The 18290-nt window shown below is 46.8% G+C and overlaps 1 protein-coding gene across 2 annotated transcripts; it reads left to right on the top strand.

Moving 5' to 3' along the window:
- The first annotated feature begins 15092 nt into the window (after positions 1–15092).
- On the top strand, positions 15093–17521 carry LOC133912573 (10 kDa chaperonin, mitochondrial-like). 2 transcript variants are annotated; one of them, XR_009908822.1, is made up of 4 exons: positions 15093–15310; positions 16042–16181; positions 16680–16820; positions 17160–17521. XR_009908822.1 is itself a non-coding variant. In XM_062355388.1 (3 exons), the coding sequence occupies exons 1-3, from the start codon at positions 15206–15208 to the stop codon at positions 16726–16728; spliced, it is 294 nt and encodes a 97-aa protein (XP_062211372.1). In that variant the 5' UTR covers positions 15093–15205; the 3' UTR covers positions 16729–17024. The 2 variants fall into 2 exon arrangements, 1 of the variants encoding a protein (XP_062211372.1); XM_062355388.1 differs by lacking the exon at positions 17160–17521 and having other exon boundaries at positions 16680–17024.
- The last annotated feature ends 769 nt before the right edge of the window (positions 17522–18290 follow it).

Genomic DNA, 18290 nt, shown 5'->3' with positions numbered 1-18290 from the left:
AGGATACTGATCGACGAAGGAAGCTTCATAGATATCCTGTTTGTATATGCCTTCGACTAACTCCGCATTCTGCGAAGCCAGCTCTCTCCAGCCCGGAGTCCCCTTCAAGGGTTCAACTAGGGCTCACCTCTATGATCTGAGCCGAATAAAGCTACATATCACCTTTGGCGAGGGCCCCGCTATGCAGACTGAGATGATCACTTTTGACGTTGTGGACGTGCCCTACACATACAATGTCATCCTAGGCCGGGGAACTCTAAAAAAGTTCAGAGCAGTCTCTCATCAGAATTACCTCTGCATGAAGGTACCTGGGCCCCAAGGACTGATCTCTATACACGGTGATCAAAACTTGGCTAGACGCATCGAGTATGGGCACTCCGCCCCTCCTGACAGCTACCACGTACATAATGTGGCTGAAGGCCCCCTTAAAGATCCCTCTCTGGCTTGCCTCGAACGTTGGGTCCCTCTAAAGCCCTAGCCGAAGGGGAACGTCAAGCACGTCCTAGTGGGAATAGGGAAACCCAGCCAGGCATTTCAAATCAGGACAGACCTCACTTCGGAGCAGGAAGCCTAGCTCATAGCCACCCTAAGAGACAACTGTGATGTATTTGCATGGTCTTCATAGGACCTCTCCGAATTTGATTGCCACATCATTGAGCAAGACCTTTGGGTCGACCCGCAGGCTCGACCTGTATGACAGGGGCTTCGCAAGCTATCCATCAAGTGAGCATAGGCTGCAAAGGAGGAGGTCCGGAGGCTATTAGAGCCCGACATCATCTAGAAGGTCATCCATTTGGAGTGGCTATCAAATACGGTCTTGGTCAAGAAGCCTAATGGGAAATAGCGCATGTGCATCAATTTTACGGCGCTCAACAAAACCTACCCACGAGACCCATACCCGCTCCCTCACATAGACCAGCTGGTGGACTCCACCGCTGGCTATGAGTTGCTCAGCTTCCTGGATGTGTACTCCGAATACCACCAAGTTTGGATGGCTGCTGAGGATGAAGGCAAAACCAGCTTCATGACCCCATTAGGAGTGTACTACAAAGTCCGGATGCCTTTTATTCCCCAAAATGTCGAAGCTAGATTCTCCCGCCTAGTACGGAAGATCCTGGAACAACAGTTAGGCCGCAAAATGGAGGGCTATGTTGGCGACATAGTCGTCAAAAGCAAGCTTGAAACTGACCATGTCGCGAACCTACAGGAAACATTCAACTACCTCCGGGTTGTTGGCGTGTGGCTTAACCCAGAGAAGTGTGTCTTCGGTGCTAAAGCTGGAAAATAACTAGGGTACCTCGTCACCAAACGTGGCATCGAGGCTAACCCTGGCAAAATCTGTAACATCACGGAGATGGCACCCCCACCACATCGAAGGGGGTCGAGTGCCTGGCCAGACGCCTGGCAGCCCTCAACCATTTCCTTACCAAGTCCGCCGAACACAACCTTCTATTTTTCAAAACTTTAAGGGGCTCTAGGCCATTCATGTGGACACAGGAGTGTTAGGATGCCTTCGAGGCCCTCAAGGCCCACCTGTCCAACCTCAAGATGCTCACTATACCCTTTCCTGGTGAAGGGCTCCTCCTGTTCCTATGCGCTTCTACCTCCACTGTAAGCGTTGTACTTGTACAGGAGGAAGAGAAGGAAGAAAGGTCTAATCAGAGAGCGGTTTACTACGTTTTGAAGGCCCTAGCCGAGCCAAGACGAGCTACACACAGCTCGAAAAAGGTGGCATATGCACATTTGATGACCTCCCGCAAGTTTCGACACTACTTTCTTGCCCACAACATCACCGTACCAACCTTATACCCACTGGGTAACATGTTCCATAATCGAGAGGTGATAGGATGCAGAGGCAAATGAGTAGTAGAGCTTGCACCTTTTGTAGTGTAGTTCGTGGCTTGTACGACCATTAAGTTGCAGATCCTGGCTAACTTCGTTGCCGAATGGACTCCCTCTTCTGTAGGGTCCCCAGAGACCTCTCCCTAAGATATATGGATGGTATACGCCAATGAATCATAAGGGTCCAGCGGTGCGGGGGCCGGAGCTGTCCTCATCTCCGTGGCTGGCTAGCTGGTGGCATTCGTAGCTTGCTTGTAGTTCAAGGCAACCAACAATATTGCCGAGTACGATGCCGTCCTCCTAGGGCTCCACAAGGCTCAGGCCTTAGAGGACGCTAGAATAATTGTCAAAATAAACTCGCAGGTTGTTGCCAGAGCTGTTGAAATACCTCGAAGCCATTCACAAGGTTGAAAGCTTCTTCCGAGGCATCTCAGTGCGAATCATACCCTACACGGACAACCACCAGGCAGACACCCTGGCAAAGGCTGCCATCGGAAGTGGACTCCTCCCTTCAGGGGCCTTCTTCGAAACCCTCCACAAGTTAGCAATGGGTACCTTTGACGAGACTGCTACCACTATCCTACCCATCTTACCTTCTGATTGGAGGGCCCCCCTCTCCTCCTTCCTAATGGGAATGGAGGAGTCCGACAACCCGATCGACCTCTGTCATATTAAATAGCGCACCAGGGGCTGCCTCCTGCTTGATGAAGCCCTTTACAAGATTGGGGTCTGCAGCCCCCTCCTTCGCTGTGTCACCAAAGAGCACGGGGTGACCTCTTAAGAGAGGTTCATGAGGGGCTCTATGGTAACCACCTCGCACGCCGTTCCCTCACAGGCAAAGTGCTCCACCAGGGGCTATATTAGCCTACTATCATGATTGACACCGAGGAGCTCATCCGCACCTGTCAAGGATGCCAGTGGATGGGACACCGAAGCCATCGTCCTCTGACCCTGCTGTAGCTAATCGCTTCTGTCCGTCCCTAGGCCCACTGGGGGATGGACCTAATCGGGCCATTCCCTTGTGCTAAAGGGAACCTCAGGTATGCAGTCGTGGCCTTGGAGTACTTCTCCAAATGGATTGATTGTCGAGCCCCTCATGACAATCACATCCAAGAATGTCTAGAAATTCTTCTGGAAAAACATCATATGCCGCTTCGGTGTCCCACAGCACCTTTTTACTCTGTCCCATGTCGGGAGTTCTGCGTTGACCTCAGCATCGAGATGTGCTTCGCCACGGTTCTTCACTAGGAATCCAACAGGGCGGTCGAGCGCACCAATGACAACATCCTCTCCAGTCTAAACTGACGTATCGTAGACCTCCTTAAAGGTCTATGGGTCGAAGAGCTCCCAAAGGTATTATGATCCTCTGCACTACGGTCACCCGTCCCACCGGGTTTACTCCCTTTCATCCTCTGTTCGACGATGAAGACATGACTCCAATAGAAATCAAGGGACACTCCCTTCGGGTTCACTTGCAGGAGATTACCAAAGAAAGAGAAGTATCCCTCAACCATGCAAAGAGTACAAGGCTTCATGCCCCCCCAAAAGGGGCTCACACACGAAGGGCATCCCTTCGAGCTTCGGGCCTCACAAGAAACCCAGAAGACAAAAAACATGAGAACCCCCACAAACTACGATGAGGTAGAACTGGGGGACACCTCCTTGGCCTCCTCTTCTTCCTTCTCCTCCTCGTCAATCTTTTTTTCTAGGAGACCTCAGTTAATCTCCACTTCATCATTAGAGATGTTAACAATCTCAACTAGAGCAACTACTCAGGTTAGAGATTGAGCTGGATCAACGGGAGGTGGTCCCCTCTGTAGTGACAACAGCATGACGGTGGCTGACTCCAGTCTGACGAGTAGGCCCTTATGATTGGCCACCCTCAGTGGCAACATGACCAGCAGGATTGGCTCTGGCATCAATGGCGGTTCACCCAGAGTGGAAAGTGGTGCCATACGAGAGAGAAGCTAAGTCGCAAGAAGAAATCTTGTCCCACTCAAAGGCAATCAGGTTGCAAGGCAAGGCACGGCTTATAAAGCCATGTCATGATGACTCTCATTCCACCTCGGGAGCACACGACCACATAAATGCCCTATTTTTTGCACACATGTCCCATCAAAGTTATGGCCCAAAATTACTTTCGGCGCATGCAAGGACAGCAAGCACAATACCCCAGGAGTCATATGAAGATGGTTCCCTAGGCGTAACTTCACCCTATGGCCTAATCAACAACGTATGGAGCCAACAAGGAGTTGGCCCATGTTTAGACCAATTATGCTGGAGTCAGGCACATTGCCTTCATTGCGAATCATCATGACGCTACACCAGAAAAAGAGGGGATCTCACCACCACAAGGCTCCGGACGGCCCTGCCTCCATTGAGCCTTACGGCGGTCATCAGCAAGGTGGCCCAATCCATGAAAGGTACACCCACCCATCACCCCTTTCAAAGTTTAGCATCGATGCTTACCTTCAACCCATACATGATGTACGAAATCCCTTAGTATGGCATGTGCTAAGAATAGCCATCTGACTTGGCCATATCTTCTGGTATAGTTAGCTATTCACAGATAATAGTAGACATCAAAACTACGTTATATCTATGCTCAAAATAATGCCACATATAGCATAGGGGGTTCCTAAAACCCTCTGATACTCGAAGGCAACAACCTCGGTCGTGTCGAGGTCCTAAAACCCTCCGCCACCCCCGGAGGTATTAACCTTTGTCGTGTTGAGGTCCTAAAACCCTCCGCCACCAGAAGTCATCAGCCTAGGTCGTGTCGAGGTCCTAAAACCCTTCGCCGCTAAAAGATATCAACCTCGGTAGCATCGAGGCCCTAAAACCCCCTGCCACTAGAAGACATCAACCTCGGTCACGTCATGGTCCTAAAACCCTCTGCCACAAGAAGGCATCAGCCTCGATCGCATAGAGATCACAAAACCCTCAGCCACCAGAAGGCATCAACCTTGGTCGCGTCGAGGCCCTAAAACCCTCAGCCACCAGAAGGCATCAGCCTCAGTCGCATTGAGGTCCCAAAACGCTTAGCCACTAGAAGGCATCAGCCTCATTTGCATCGAAGTCCTAAAACCCTCTGCCACAAAAGGGCATCAGCCTTGGTCACGTTGAGGTTCTAAAACCCTCCATCACCCTAGAGGCATAAGCCTTTGTCGTGTCGAGGTCCTAAAACCCTCTGCCACTAGAAGGCATTAGCCTCGGCCACGTTGAGGTCCTAAAACCCTCCACCACCGCAACCTCGGTCGTATCAAGGCCCTAAAATCCTCCGCCGCCCGAAGGCATCAACCTCAGTCGCATCGTTGTCCTAAAACCCTCCGCCACCCGAAGGCATCAACCTCGGTTGCCTCGAGGTTTGAAACCTCTCTGCCACCCGAAGGCATCAGCCTCGGTTGCCTCGAGGTTTGAAACCTCTCTGCCACCCGAAGGCATCAACCTCGGTTGCGTCGATGTCCTAAAACCCTCTGCCACTAGAAGGCATTAGTCTCAGTCGCTTCAAGACCCTAAAACCTTCTGCCACCTGAAGACATCAGCCTCGGTCGCGTCGAGATCTTAAAACCCTATGCCACTAGAAGGCATCAGCCTCGGTCGTGTCAAGGTCCTAAAACCCTTGACCACCAGAAGGCATCAACCTCAGTCGCCTTGAGGTCTTAAAACCCTCCACCACCCAAAGGCATCAGCCTCGATCACGTCGAGGTTCCAAAACCCTCCACCACCAAAAGGCATCAGCCTCAGTCGTGTTGAGGTCCTAAAACCCTCCACCACCAAAAGGCATCAGCCTCCATCATGTCGATGTCCTAAAACACTCCGCCACCAACATTGGTCGCTTCGAGGTCCTAAAACCCTCCGCCACCAAAAGGCATCAGCTTCGGTTGCGTCGAGGTCTTAAAACCCTTTGCACCAGAAGGCACCAGCCTCGGTCATATCGAGGTCCTAAAACCTTTCGCACCTACTACACCTAAACGTTCCTATAATCACACTCTCTAGCCATTAAACGACTGCACAGTGCGAGGGGGCCAGGAACCGGGAAAAGTTCTAGAGCATAGGTGTGAGTAAAAACAACGATATTTATTACTCATGTATCATATGTATAGAAGTTACACTTAGCGATATGCCATATAGTCAATCTATGCCAAACAAATGCGCTAGGCCGCCACGTCTCTACGAGGTACGACGAGATGAGGAGGACTGGCCCCGGTGTCCGGAGCCACCAACCCTGTTAGAATTTTAGCATTTTCAATTGCTATACTTGGATTTGGACTAAGTTAAATAGTTGTGCGGATCAATCTTTTAATCTTAGGCTCATCTTGATGCTTTGACATGAAATATTTCAAGCAAGCTAGCTTTTCTAAAGATGAAGTTTGAAAATTTTATGAATCATATAGACTATAATATGTTACATTCTTGATCACTATATTTGTAATTGTTTTGGCTTAGTCAATGCTTGTGTTAACGCTAGTTTGATGAATATCTTACTCTAAACTTCTTGCTTTAAGACAGTGGATTGGGGATTATTGCACTATGTTTTCTATCTTTGTCAAATGTTTAGCTCATGATAGAACCTTAGGGGAACATGTGTTTCTTGCGTCGCAAAGACAATGCTTAACTTGATCTAGTTCAAACTTAATAATTTGTGCAATTTAAATACTCTTGAACAATCAAATTTCTTGTGCTAAAATGTGATCCAAACAATTGTCTTGATGCCTCATGTGGTTTACCAAAGAAGTGAACCCATGACAGTTAAAGTCAACTTGAGGATAAAATGAATTACAAAGAAATGTGTCTCAATGATCAATTCTGTTTTAATCACTTGATCTAACTAAGTCTTAGTTTCATATTTGAGCGTTTGCAAAGCCTATTATCATGAATACTTGTTTGCCTAATTGAAATTGAAGTTGGTAAGTGATGTGTGTTTGGCCAATCTTCCGAAGGTAATATGATAAGTCGATTGGTTGAGTTTCGACATTGATGATCCAAAGGTTCCGAACAGAACAGATCGAGAACCCTTGCAACCACTACACCACTACTTCGTGGTTATCAACCGTGCCAAGACGCAGTTGATCTTACTAAGAAGGCTTTTCTTGCAAGCGAATCAAGAACACAAGCAAGAATAGGTAGATGCAATCTGAATATTGCTAATTACCAATGAAGTACTCAAGTTAGGGTTCCACAAACTGAACAAGCGGAAAAACTGTATAAAACAGAATAATCTAAGCAAAATCCAAGCTTAAACTATGACGGCTACTGTGTATATACAGGGAGTACGTGAGGAGGTCGACCTAGGGTTGTGCATCCGTGGAAAGAGGCGTGCACAACCTGGACTCTGACCCCGATACGATTACAAGACCCAACAAGGTCCAAAATGAAGACGCATCACTTTATTCCTTCGACTTTGACTACACTATAAGGAATATTTAGTCGAGCATAGATCAATTGGAAAATGACCGTCATAAGCTTTCCAAAATGTCCAAGATCGCTTAAAACACACTTCTTATGAGAGAGTTATGCCCGTTTTACTGACGTGTTGTCCTGAGACTCGACCATGACCACGACCACGACTTCGACCACGACCACGACTAGAGCTCAGCCTCGAGTCCGAGTAGATTTGGCCTTCGAGGGGTGACGTCTGAGTAAGGTTGTGGTGCTTCTCTCATATTCCTAAGCAATAAAATATCATTAGAATTTAGTAGTAATCCATCCAAGGAAGCATGAACAGCGAGAAACAAGTTTACCTAGTGGTCTAATTATCATGTACGTACTCTTGTAATTGGACCTTGTATGATTTGAGGAATATTAATAGTATTGATCATATCTGAAGAAGCCATGGGCTCACCAGTTAGTTCTTAATGCTTCGGCTATGTGAACTTATATGGTGGTCACTTTGAATATGATTCGGCTATGTGAACTTAAATGCGCTAACAAATTTGTAGGTTTAGCTTGTAAAAATTCATGCTCTTGTGACGCTACATCTTTTTGGGCCTTTGTACGTTTGTAAGCTCCATATTCTACTCTCCATAGCCCTTTGATGCTTCTCGCAGTTGCAAATGCTTCGTGGTATACTTGTAAAAGCTCATTAGGTTTGCATGTTCGTACATTGCATGATTTTTTGTCCTTGATGTTTGTATTGCCAAAGGGGAAAAAATATGCAGTAATCTTTTGGAAAACATATGCGCTAAATCTCAAAGAACAATCTTGCGTAATGAAAAATATGCATTCATCAAAGGAGAGTTGTTATTTTTGGCTTGTCTTTGCTTCTTTTTGGGCTTATGCAATTTTTTCTATGCCAAGTGACATCTTTTGCTATTTCTTGAGTTTTTGTCACTTGGATGAGATTTTCTTTATGAATAATCTCAAATCAAAATCTTCGTGCTTTAAGGGTTGTCAATGCACTCATCAAGTGGGAGATTGAGAAACTAAGTTGAAATGTGTCTTGATTTATATGTGATTTATAATTGACAAGGCTGTTATTTTGGTTTGTTGATTTGTAGGATTGCATAGGCATGAATATGTATTGTAATTATGATCATGACTAACCAAAGTTGCAGAGAAAATAGAGTTTACGTTTTTGCCTCTAAGTTCAGGAAAATTATAAACGCCGGATAATCTGACGCTGGGACATTTGAACACGCTAGATAGTACGACGCTCAAGAAATTTTCATACCAGAGCATTTCAAGCTAAAGGGTAAAAATTGAAGTGTACACTGGAAGGTTCAGCGATGGAGTGAAGTGAATGTTGAAGCATTTGTTGCAGAGAGGTTGCAAGTTGGTTGGTTTGGAAAAGATGTACACGTTGGATGGTTTGGCAATGAGATGATGGATACGCCAGAGCATTTCTTGCAGAGAGGTTGTAAGATGGTTGGTCCAGAGAAGATATACACGCCGGATGGTTCGGTGATGAGATGATGGAAACACCGAAGTATTTCTTGTAGGAAGTTTGCAAAATAGCCGATCTGAGGAGTTGAAAATGCTGGATGGTCCAACGCTCAGGAGGATTGAACATTGGATCATACGATATTCATGATTTGATTTGGAACTAATTGGAGATGGTTTGGACGATCAAGGAGGTCGGATAGAGTCAAAGGTGGTCCTAGCTGTTTATATGGAGGTGAAGCAAAGCATAAAAGGACGGATAAAGACGGCGTGTTGACAAAGTTAGGCGAAGGGGATGTCGGTGTAAGTGGCAAGGCGACCCGAGGGATCAGGAGCGGGAGAGACTTACCGACGGTCAAGATTTCTTAGATAGAGTACACACGTCGACATTGGGATGCTTGCTTAAAGCTTAAGCAAGTGGCACTGAGTCACGCTTTGAGAAGCGTGCAAGGTGGTTTCGCAGTTTGACCTCAAAACCGTGGATGGATGGAGTGCACGTGGTATCATCATGAAACTTGTAATGAGACGGAGCTAATTCATTAAGAAGTCACGCTCGTTCGATAGACGGAGCGAAAAATAGACCAAAATGCCTAGATGGTAGGTAAGAGACTATTAGAAGAAAGAGGTATTTGGAAAAAAAAACTTTAGGTTAAGCTACCTTCCTAGACCTATAAATAGAGTGGTAAGCCTATGAGGGAAGTTTGAGCCAGCCACTTGAGTTTGTGTGCTGGGGTGTTAGAAGAAATGAGAGATAAGAGTTTATCCTTTGTAATATGTGAGAGCTTTTTATGAGAAAAATACCTTGTAATCTGCTATAAAAAGGGTTGATCTGTGCAAGAAATGAAATGCATGTTTCTTTTGATGTTTTTGTTTATCTCTTTCTAGTTTTATTATATTGGCTCTCTGGTTTTGTTATGAGTTTTCCCTTGTTGTTCGTGATTTTCGTTTTTGCTTGAGGACTGAAATTTTGCTTGTTAAAGTTGTTCTTCTCATTGCTAGAGATATAAAATTCAAATACAAATGTATCCAAGTGTATCTTAAATTCTTGTGTCTCTAAAGAGTTTCTTCACCTGAAATCTATATATTTAGACCTAAGTGTTTGTTTTCAAGTTGCAAGCTTTTGTGTACGATAAGATATGGATTGAGTTTTTTTATTTTTATAGTAACTTATTTCTCTATAGATTTACTTCCGTTTTAATTTTAAGGACGTTAAATGATTATAATAAGAGAAAACCATCAATTTAAAAAAATTATAAAACACCTATTTAGCCTACTATAATCGTCATTCTCGTCTTACATGTGGGCTCATGAGCCATGCATGAATGCTGAAGTCGATCGCCAAGTGACAGCTGTTGTGGGTACAGAGATTTTACTACTAGTAGTACAGTAGTACAGTATATCCGAGTTGCAATCTGACAATGGAATGCCGGGGACTCCGCAGTAGGCACACAGTCTGACGACATAGGTTCGATCTGCAGGTCGAAGCTAGCATCCGTTGCTTAGAATTTTCTATCAGTTTTCTTTTCTCTTACGTTCCTGAAGCTTAGTCTGATGGAGCAAGCATATTCACATCCAGACGAAAATATGTCACTACCGCTGGATTAGTTCATTCTCGATCGGCAGTTTAACAGCAGTCAGTAGTACTACGTATATGCGTATGTCAAGTGTAGATGCATGACAGAAAGCTACCAAACCCTGGAGACGACAATGGCGCAATTCAAGAGGGATTACGTAGGGGGGACACCCTAGTTACCTACTAGTGTTACAGAGTTACAGGAGTCATTGACGTGCTCCTAAATCCTAGTGCACGGAAGGACGACGGATTCTGAAACAAGGCAAGGCAAAGATGGTCCTGATGAAACCACATGATTAACTCAAGTTCGTCAGAGTCTTGCACAGACTGCAAAATACTGCCTGTTGGGAGCTTGATGACTGTTTACTGACTCCAGATGTAACTACGGAAGAGAAAGATGAGCTCTACTTGTATGCTTTTTTTTTTTTCTGAAACAGCTTGACTTGAAAACTTAGGAGTGATGATGGCACAACTCAAATAGTATGCTATATAGTCTGTCTGTATGCGTTGTGTGCAAGCACTACTACTGTTACAGCTTAGTTTAAGTGCATCTCTAACCGACCTCCTATTCGATTCCTATCCTATTTTTGAGGGGCCGGTGATAAAAAATCATCTCCAACCGACCCCTCATCCGGCCCCCTTTCTTCCACGAACCCTCAAATCTCCTCCCTCATCCCCCACATCTACCGACCCCTCATCCGCGGCTGGCCTGCTCCCTCGCTGCCACGCTCGCGCACGCCCCCCTCCCGCGCCGTTGCATTGCCCCGCACCCGCCCGCCCGCCCGTGCTGCACCGTCGTCCCCGCACCCACCGGTCTGCGCTACGCCGTCGCCCCCGCACCTGCTCGCCCATGCCGTGGAGGCGTAGAGAGAGGGAGCTTGGGGAGAGGGAGGTCGGGGAGAGAGAAGGAGCGGGGAGAGAGAGGGAGGTTAGGCCGACGTCGGGAGACGCTCTGGAGAGATCGGAGTTCGGGGGGAGAGAGTTCCAAGATAGGGGTCAAATATGAGGGGTCGGTTGAAACGCACTGAGAAATAGGGGTGAAACCTGGATAAGGAGCCCCTAAATAAGAGTAATAAGGGATCAAATATGAGTAACCAATTGGAGATGCTATAAGGAAGCTTAATTCTAGCACTGGACTTGTAAGCTGTGACTTGCTACTACTAGTACATCACTATAGTGACTAGTGACCTCCATTGTTTTAGTTTCTTCACCATCACTAATGATAATTAATTACTTTTGACCAGTCGTAATTAAAAGCCTTGACCAAATTAAACGCGCAAGCTCGTCAGACCCTAGTGTGCTTCGGAACCCAATGACAAGAGAACAATTACAGCTCACACTTGCCTCCCCTCCAGGGTTCCTGCGAACCTAATCCAACCGTTGGCACGATAAAGTGCAACTGAACCACTCACTCGAGTGATCAATGATTACTGATTAGCATATGCTCCTTGTTAAAGAGATCCAGGCAGAGACGAGACAACGATGCCGTTCAGGAAGGAGCTGCTCGTCCCTGCAGTCTTGCTGGTATCGCTGTTGTTGTTGCACCTGGAGAGTGCAGGGAGCACTTCTTTCTTCCTCCTGTTGCCACCATCGCGGTGCAGGAGCCGTGATGGTGATCCGGAGAAGACGGTTGATGGGCCATCACGATGATGAGGCGTTTGCAAAGAGATCAATGGAGCACGCGAAGAAGGTGTTTGGCGAGGAGAAGAGGGAGGTCATCACTAGGCTCAATCCTTTCTCTTCCTCCTTTTTCCTCCCTTTTCCCTCTTTCCTCCCCTTTCTCTCCCCTCCTCTCCCCTTCCTTCTTAGATGGTTTGTTGAATCTTTTGGTGTGGCGTGGAGCCTGTCGGCGGCAGCCGTAGATATGGCCGATGGCAGCCAGGATCTACTCGGGCAGGCTGGATCTAGACTGATGCAATATGAATCTACGTGCGGAGTTCATCGGTGGCCTCTGATGGTGGTGCGAGTCGGCGCTGCAGTGCGATGGGGCACGCGGGCATGAGGACGCACGCTTCCTCCTCCACAGTGCACTCCCATGCGGCCATGGAGGTGGGCCACGTGGGTGCCGCCACCCAGGTGTTCTTCAAAATGGCACGTCCGGTTCACGGCTGTGGGCGTTTGAGGAGACAAGGGCAGCTCTAGGTGTCGTTTCGTCGTGTTTGGGCTCGACCACGAGGGTGCCATCAAGCTCACTATGGTGGCCTACTCACGCGACCACTCAACGCACGCCAAGGCGGTTTTGCGTTCGTGCTACACGGTGGCTAAGTCAGCCGCATCCTCCTCTGCCCAAGCACGCAGTTCTTGGCCGCATCAAGGGTGACCACGATGGGGTCGTGGGGAGCATGGCACGACATGAGCTTGCTCGTGGCCTGCTGCACGTGCCATGGCCGGGCCGACGCGCTAGTTGGAGTGATGTTCGCCTTTGGGCCGGTGGCTGTGGCTAGGTCAGCTCCGATGTCACGTTGATTGCTAGCGGATCTGCACAGGTGAGCGGGTGTCCAGCTCCTCTTAGACTACCTTCAATGGATCTGCATGCGTCAACATAGTGCGGTGTTAGTGCGTTGCCATCTTTCCGCCTGGGCTCACCTTCGTTGTTGCCCTGAGGTCTGCGTGACACTTAAGGGACAACATCAGTGCTTCAAGTCGCTCAGCGCAGTGCACGTGGTGCGGTTGCCTCAGTCCTCTTGTGCCATGGCGGCTCCTCCCTTATCGAATTTGTCTTCATTCTCTTCGATCCAGACCGCGAGGAGCCTCGTGGCATGGGGTGGCTCTAGGGTGATACGCGCTCGTGCTGGCTGTGCCGTTGGGTGGGGGTTGAGTGCCCCAGGCGAAAGCCTTGTCTGGTGTTTGGCTGGGGCTGACAATAGCAACGCCCTCGGTTGCTGCTTCCTTCTTCGAGGCGTTTTTCGAAAGTGACTCCCCATTTCTCGCCATGTGATCTTTCGGGTAAAAACCATATCTATGCCCGGACGAGCGACGACAGTGCTTGGGGCGTCGCATCCTCCCTGGAGGCGTCGCTTTGGAGGATCCAACGCCATGTTCTGGTGGCAGCTGTCTTAGTCGTGGCGGGTCCCTTCTTCGACAACAGCTGTGAAAACTTTGGGCCTCGAAAGGGGCAATAAAAGCGAGGCCTCTGCTCTTTTGATGCTACGCCGTTCTGTCTATAGTTGCGCTATGGTGGAATTAGAGCTGCTGCGTCAGAGCGTCCAACGAGCTTGGCAATGCTGATACGTGGTGGTCGTGGACGGGGATGTGAGGACTTCTAGACAGAGGCTGAGCTCTGTTTCAGGAAGTCAGAGTTGCTTCATTGCAGCATGCGACGAGATTGTCAATGATGACCCATTGGTAGACTCCGCGTGTGTTGTTTACGTGGTGTCATGCTTTTTGCCTTTTGTTTATTGGGATTCTCCTGTCGTCAGGTTTTTTCCGGTTAGCCCCAAATCAACCGCCAGTTATTAAGGTTTTTAAGTCTAATTTTTATCATAAATAAAATCAACTCTCTTCTATAATAATATCAGCATCACTGATACCATCCTTTCGGAAAAAAAATCACTGGGCCCAATCCACTTCGCAACAGATAGGAGGGAGGGCGGTCGAGTTGCTTCACTGACTTCTTCAGAATCTGTTTATTTCTTCTCCTCGACCTTTCTTGTGGCCTTTTAGTTTTTGCCGATTCTTTCTTGTAGCAAGGTAGCTAATCATGAATAGATTGTTCGATCGAAATTTTCCTTTGATTTGTTTTTATTTTCTGGATCTGCTAAGAGAGGCGCCGAACAGGGCTATGCTCTGCTCTGTATTAGAAAGTTGCTGCTCCAAATAATCAAGTGCTCTTTATTCCTCGTTTCTTTGTTTGCCATGTCACCGAATTACATTACATTTCTTTTTAAATATGTCACTGAGTTTTACAAACTTTTTTTTATTCAAACCTGCACCACGACGCAATGGTACGTATGAGCTTTTCTTCGGAGAATAAAGATGTTTAAATGGATCGTACCTATTGAATCGGTTCGAGATACGATATTGTAGGTATGATTCAGACACGGTACGGTCTGAGCCGAGATGGGTCGGGCCGGCATGGCACGAGGCCACGGGTCGTGCCTTCGAGTGCACGGCACAACACGGCCCAGCTGAGTCGGGCCGGCACAAGCACGATCCAGCCCGGGCTGATACGGTCCAGCTAGGCACGATCCAGCTCGGTACGTATGGACCTGATTATTTTATATTTTATTAATTTTATAGCTATTTTTTAATCTATTTTTTATATATATTTTAATTTTATAGATATATTTTTTTATTTTATTGGGCTAACTGTGCTAACAGACCGCACGTGTCGTTGGACTGTCTGTGCCTGGCATGCCCGTCGAACCGGCCGTACCGTCGGGCCGCAATCGTGCCCAGACCGACTCGAAAGGTATGGTGATAGACGGGCCGTACCGTGGATTGATGAGAGGCACACGGATTTACACGACATGACCCGTTATAGTAGTCAAGTTGTTCGAACCGTGCTGAGCCAGATCCGTACCGAGCCCATCGAAGTGGCCATTTGACCATCTGCAGAGGGGAAAATGAAAATAATAAAATAAAAAAATCCCACCTGCAGCCCACGCAATAGGAACATCTGCAGCGTGGGCCAGCCCACTAACTCGCACAACCCCCTGGACTTGGAGCCTCGAACCTTCCAGACCTCACGCGAAACACACAGTTTCCCCATCCTACCCTCAGCCGCAACTACACACCACGCACGCTATCCGGGGGCAAATCCGTAAAACCCTATGCCGCGCCGCTCGCTGTTCTCCAATTAAACCCTAAACCCTGCTGCTGCGAAGGAAGCCACCGGAGGCAGAAGCATCAAGCACGCCCCGCATCAACCTGCTCCCCAGGAAGAAGGAGAGGTGCTCGCGGGCTGCGATGGCGAAGAGGTTGATCCCGTCCCTGAACCGGGTGCTGGTGGAGAAGCTGGTGCAGCCCAAGAAGAGCCCCGCCGGCATCCTCCTTCCGGAGATCACCAAGCAGGTACCCATAGATCTTGCGCTTTTCCCCTTTTCGGTGGCGGGCGCGGGTTGGCTTTTGCCTGTACGCGAGCGGCCTTCGTGGCGTGGAATTTGGGTCTGTAGATCCGGGTGGGGGAGTTGAGATCGTGCGTGCCAGGGAAAGAAAATTGGTGCATCGCAGCTTCTTTGGTGGGGAAAGTTGTTGGTTTGCGTAGGTGGATGTTGTGAGCACTAGACACAACATTAATCAGTCTTGTCGATGCCCAAATTTGTGCCCTTTCTAGAAACACCTCTTGTATTGTTCCGTGATCATACCTTTAATCCGAAGGTAGCTTCAATGCATGAATCGGTTCCAAGATTAAATCTTTTGAACTGTGTATAGAAAATTTTAGGACGTCACTTCTGTTTCCATAACATGGGCTTACCTGCCCCCCAGGCATCCGTGGTAAGGCAGGTTTACAGGGCCGTTAAGAGGCTTCAAAATATTTTTCGGCTGAACAGATTAAGAAGTTTGGGCCACTAAATAAATGTTGTGATAACCTTTTTCGAACACATCGAGAAATAACATTTGTCTTGAGTTACTTTGCCTAGCTTCTGCTGCGTTCCTTTCGAAGCACAGCTTGATGATTTGTTCTTGTCCACGTGGGTTTTAGAAGTAACAAGATTTCATTCTTGTCATAGTAGGTCTGTTTTCTTATGATTTGGGGGGGGGGGGGGTCTAATACTCTAATATATCCCTTTATTTGAATGCAGCTGAACGCTGCTAAAGTCATAGCTGTTGGTCCCGGTGAGTGTGACAGGGATGGCAATCTGATCCCTGTATCTCTGAAGGATGGTGAAACTGTTCTACTTCCTGAGTATGGTGGAACAGAAGTGAAGCTCGCTGAGAAAGAGTGTGTAACATTTCTATAAGTATCATATTAACATGGCACTATGTTTTTACCCTTTTTGTTGCTTCTAATTTCATCCTAAATGAGAAAAATCAAGCACGATACCTTAGAAAAAACCGACTTGTAAACTTGCATTCTAGAAGGTAATATAGTAGTCTGAAGAAGCACCTGGTGAAGCACAAGTGAAATGCTAGCTGGGTTGCTTCAACCAAGACGTTCTAGAGCTTAAGCTTGCTTAAGCTGGCTTATATACATTCAGGTGCATATCAGTTGCTTAATTCCATAGGCATAGTTGAGCAGTTAAGAAAAATTGTTTGATTTTGCTTGTCTGTCCGTATTTTCTAGGTAGAGCTAAAGGTCTTGTAATTATTTTCCGCACTATGTTATGGTGCAAATTTAAACCTCTACATCAACACTGTATCATATACAGTTTCTCATGTTTGATTATATTGGTTGAATTTGTGTGGGTGGTCTAATCTGCTGGCCGCTTGAAACTTTCAGGTACCTTCTTTTCAGAGAGCACGACATACTGGGGAAGCTTGAGGAGTAACTCCAGACGGTCAAGATACCAAGGCTGGAGTTATTTCAGAGTGAGATGCTGGAGTGTCGCCACAACTTCTTTTGTGGGGGGACAAAACCCTTGTGAGAATTCGATGACATTGCCTAACATTATTTAAAATGATGCAATCGCTTCTTATTTAAAATGATGACATTTTCCGAATGAATCTGTTACACCAGTCCAAATCTCAGTTTACCATTCGATTGAGCTAGTGCATGCCACTGAGATATCGTCATGCTATGTTTTCTGCGTCATGAATATGCTTGCTAGAATGTCTTATTAAGGAATTAAGTTTCTTACGGTCGCACGATAATTATGCTGGCCTACTGGGTGCAGAACATGTGTATCGTTGCTAGTAGTATCGTGGTGTTGTAACGTGAAATATTACAAGTGTTTTTAGACTGGCATCTGCATGTGGACAGTTTGGATGGTGCGGCGTATGGTCTATCCAGCATGTCACTGGCCACAAACTGATACGCAGCTTTGGTGAGATATCCTGTCCCACGAGATGTGCTTGGACGGATCAGGGCAGAGATGGAGGTGGCGTCGCAGGAGGCAAACTAGTTGGAGTTGTAGTGGTCCCCATTTCCACAGCATGCGATCAGAGCAGCTTCCTAGGTGAACCCTGCGATCAGCAGCAGATAAAGAAAGATGGTCACTCATCGGTTCAAGTTCAATCTGTGCTTTGCACTTGCGAGATGAGGTTCAACTTGTGCTTTGCTCTATGGGGTTATGGTATGGTTTTTTTTTTTTAAAGTTGTGCCGTGAGTTTCTTCTTTGTGAGTTGTGGTAAGATATGATTTTGGATAAAAATTTTTTAGCCTCAAAGATAATATGTGTAGTCAAAACAGTCTTATTATTTTCCCACTATTTTGAAATCCAATCTCAGAGTTAAACATACCTCATCTGTGCATATTTTGATCTTAATCAAAATTAAGTTCATCTTGATCTAGACTTTAACTTCTTTATGCGTTTGTCTTTCGTATCAACATCCTTTATAAGCTTTTAAAAGAGTAGGGTAATTTCAAATCGACCAACGACTTGAGCATGCAAAGTTTGAAGTTTGGTAAACTTATTCATGATCACAAGATAATTATAACACTTCTCATCCCTAGCTCTAGACCTAAATAAGTCAAGTTTAGAAGATGAATATTTTAGTCTAGAGAGTTTCTAACTAATAAGAGCGTTATTCGAGGTATCAACCTGAATAGAAAGTTGGTCATAGAAAGGTGATATCTTAGAAGAATTAAGCTCAGGATCGTTGTCATTCTCGTCCGTCATGAAGCAAAAACCAATGAAGTTCTTATTCTTCCTCTTGTTCTTCACGGGTGGTTCCTCCTCCGAGCTTTCCTCATTGCTTGAGTAGGTGTCGACTTCGTTGAGCATTGCCACAAAAGCTTGAGATACCGTCTTGACGCCTTTTTGACCATCTTGTCGCGGTTTTTGTAGAAGGGTTTCTTGTTCATCTTGTGTTTGTTGTGGTCATAGCCGTGATCCTCATTCTTCTTGAGCCTTGGACAGTCTGCTTTGAATTGAGTGGTGTCATCATACTC

Source organism: Phragmites australis, chromosome 3 (assembly GCF_958298935.1).
Source record: "Phragmites australis chromosome 3, lpPhrAust1.1, whole genome shotgun sequence".
Lineage (NCBI taxonomy): Eukaryota > Viridiplantae > Streptophyta > Magnoliopsida > Poales > Poaceae > Phragmites > Phragmites australis.
This window is presented reverse-complemented; position numbering and strand designations above follow the sequence as displayed.

Excerpts from the sequence above, each read along its gene's own strand:
- LOC133912573 (XM_062355388.1), top strand. The coding sequence starts at position 15,206 with ATGGCGAAGAGGTTGATCCCGTCCCTGAACCGGGTGCTGGTGGAGAAG. Across the intron at positions 15,311-16,041 it reads TTCCGGAGATCACCAAGCAG|CTGAACGCTGCTAAAGTCAT; the intron begins GTACCCATAGAT and ends ATTTGAATGCAG. Across the intron at positions 16,182-16,679 it reads GTGAAGCTCGCTGAGAAAGA|GTACCTTCTTTTCAGAGAGC; the intron begins GTGTGTAACATT and ends TGAAACTTTCAG.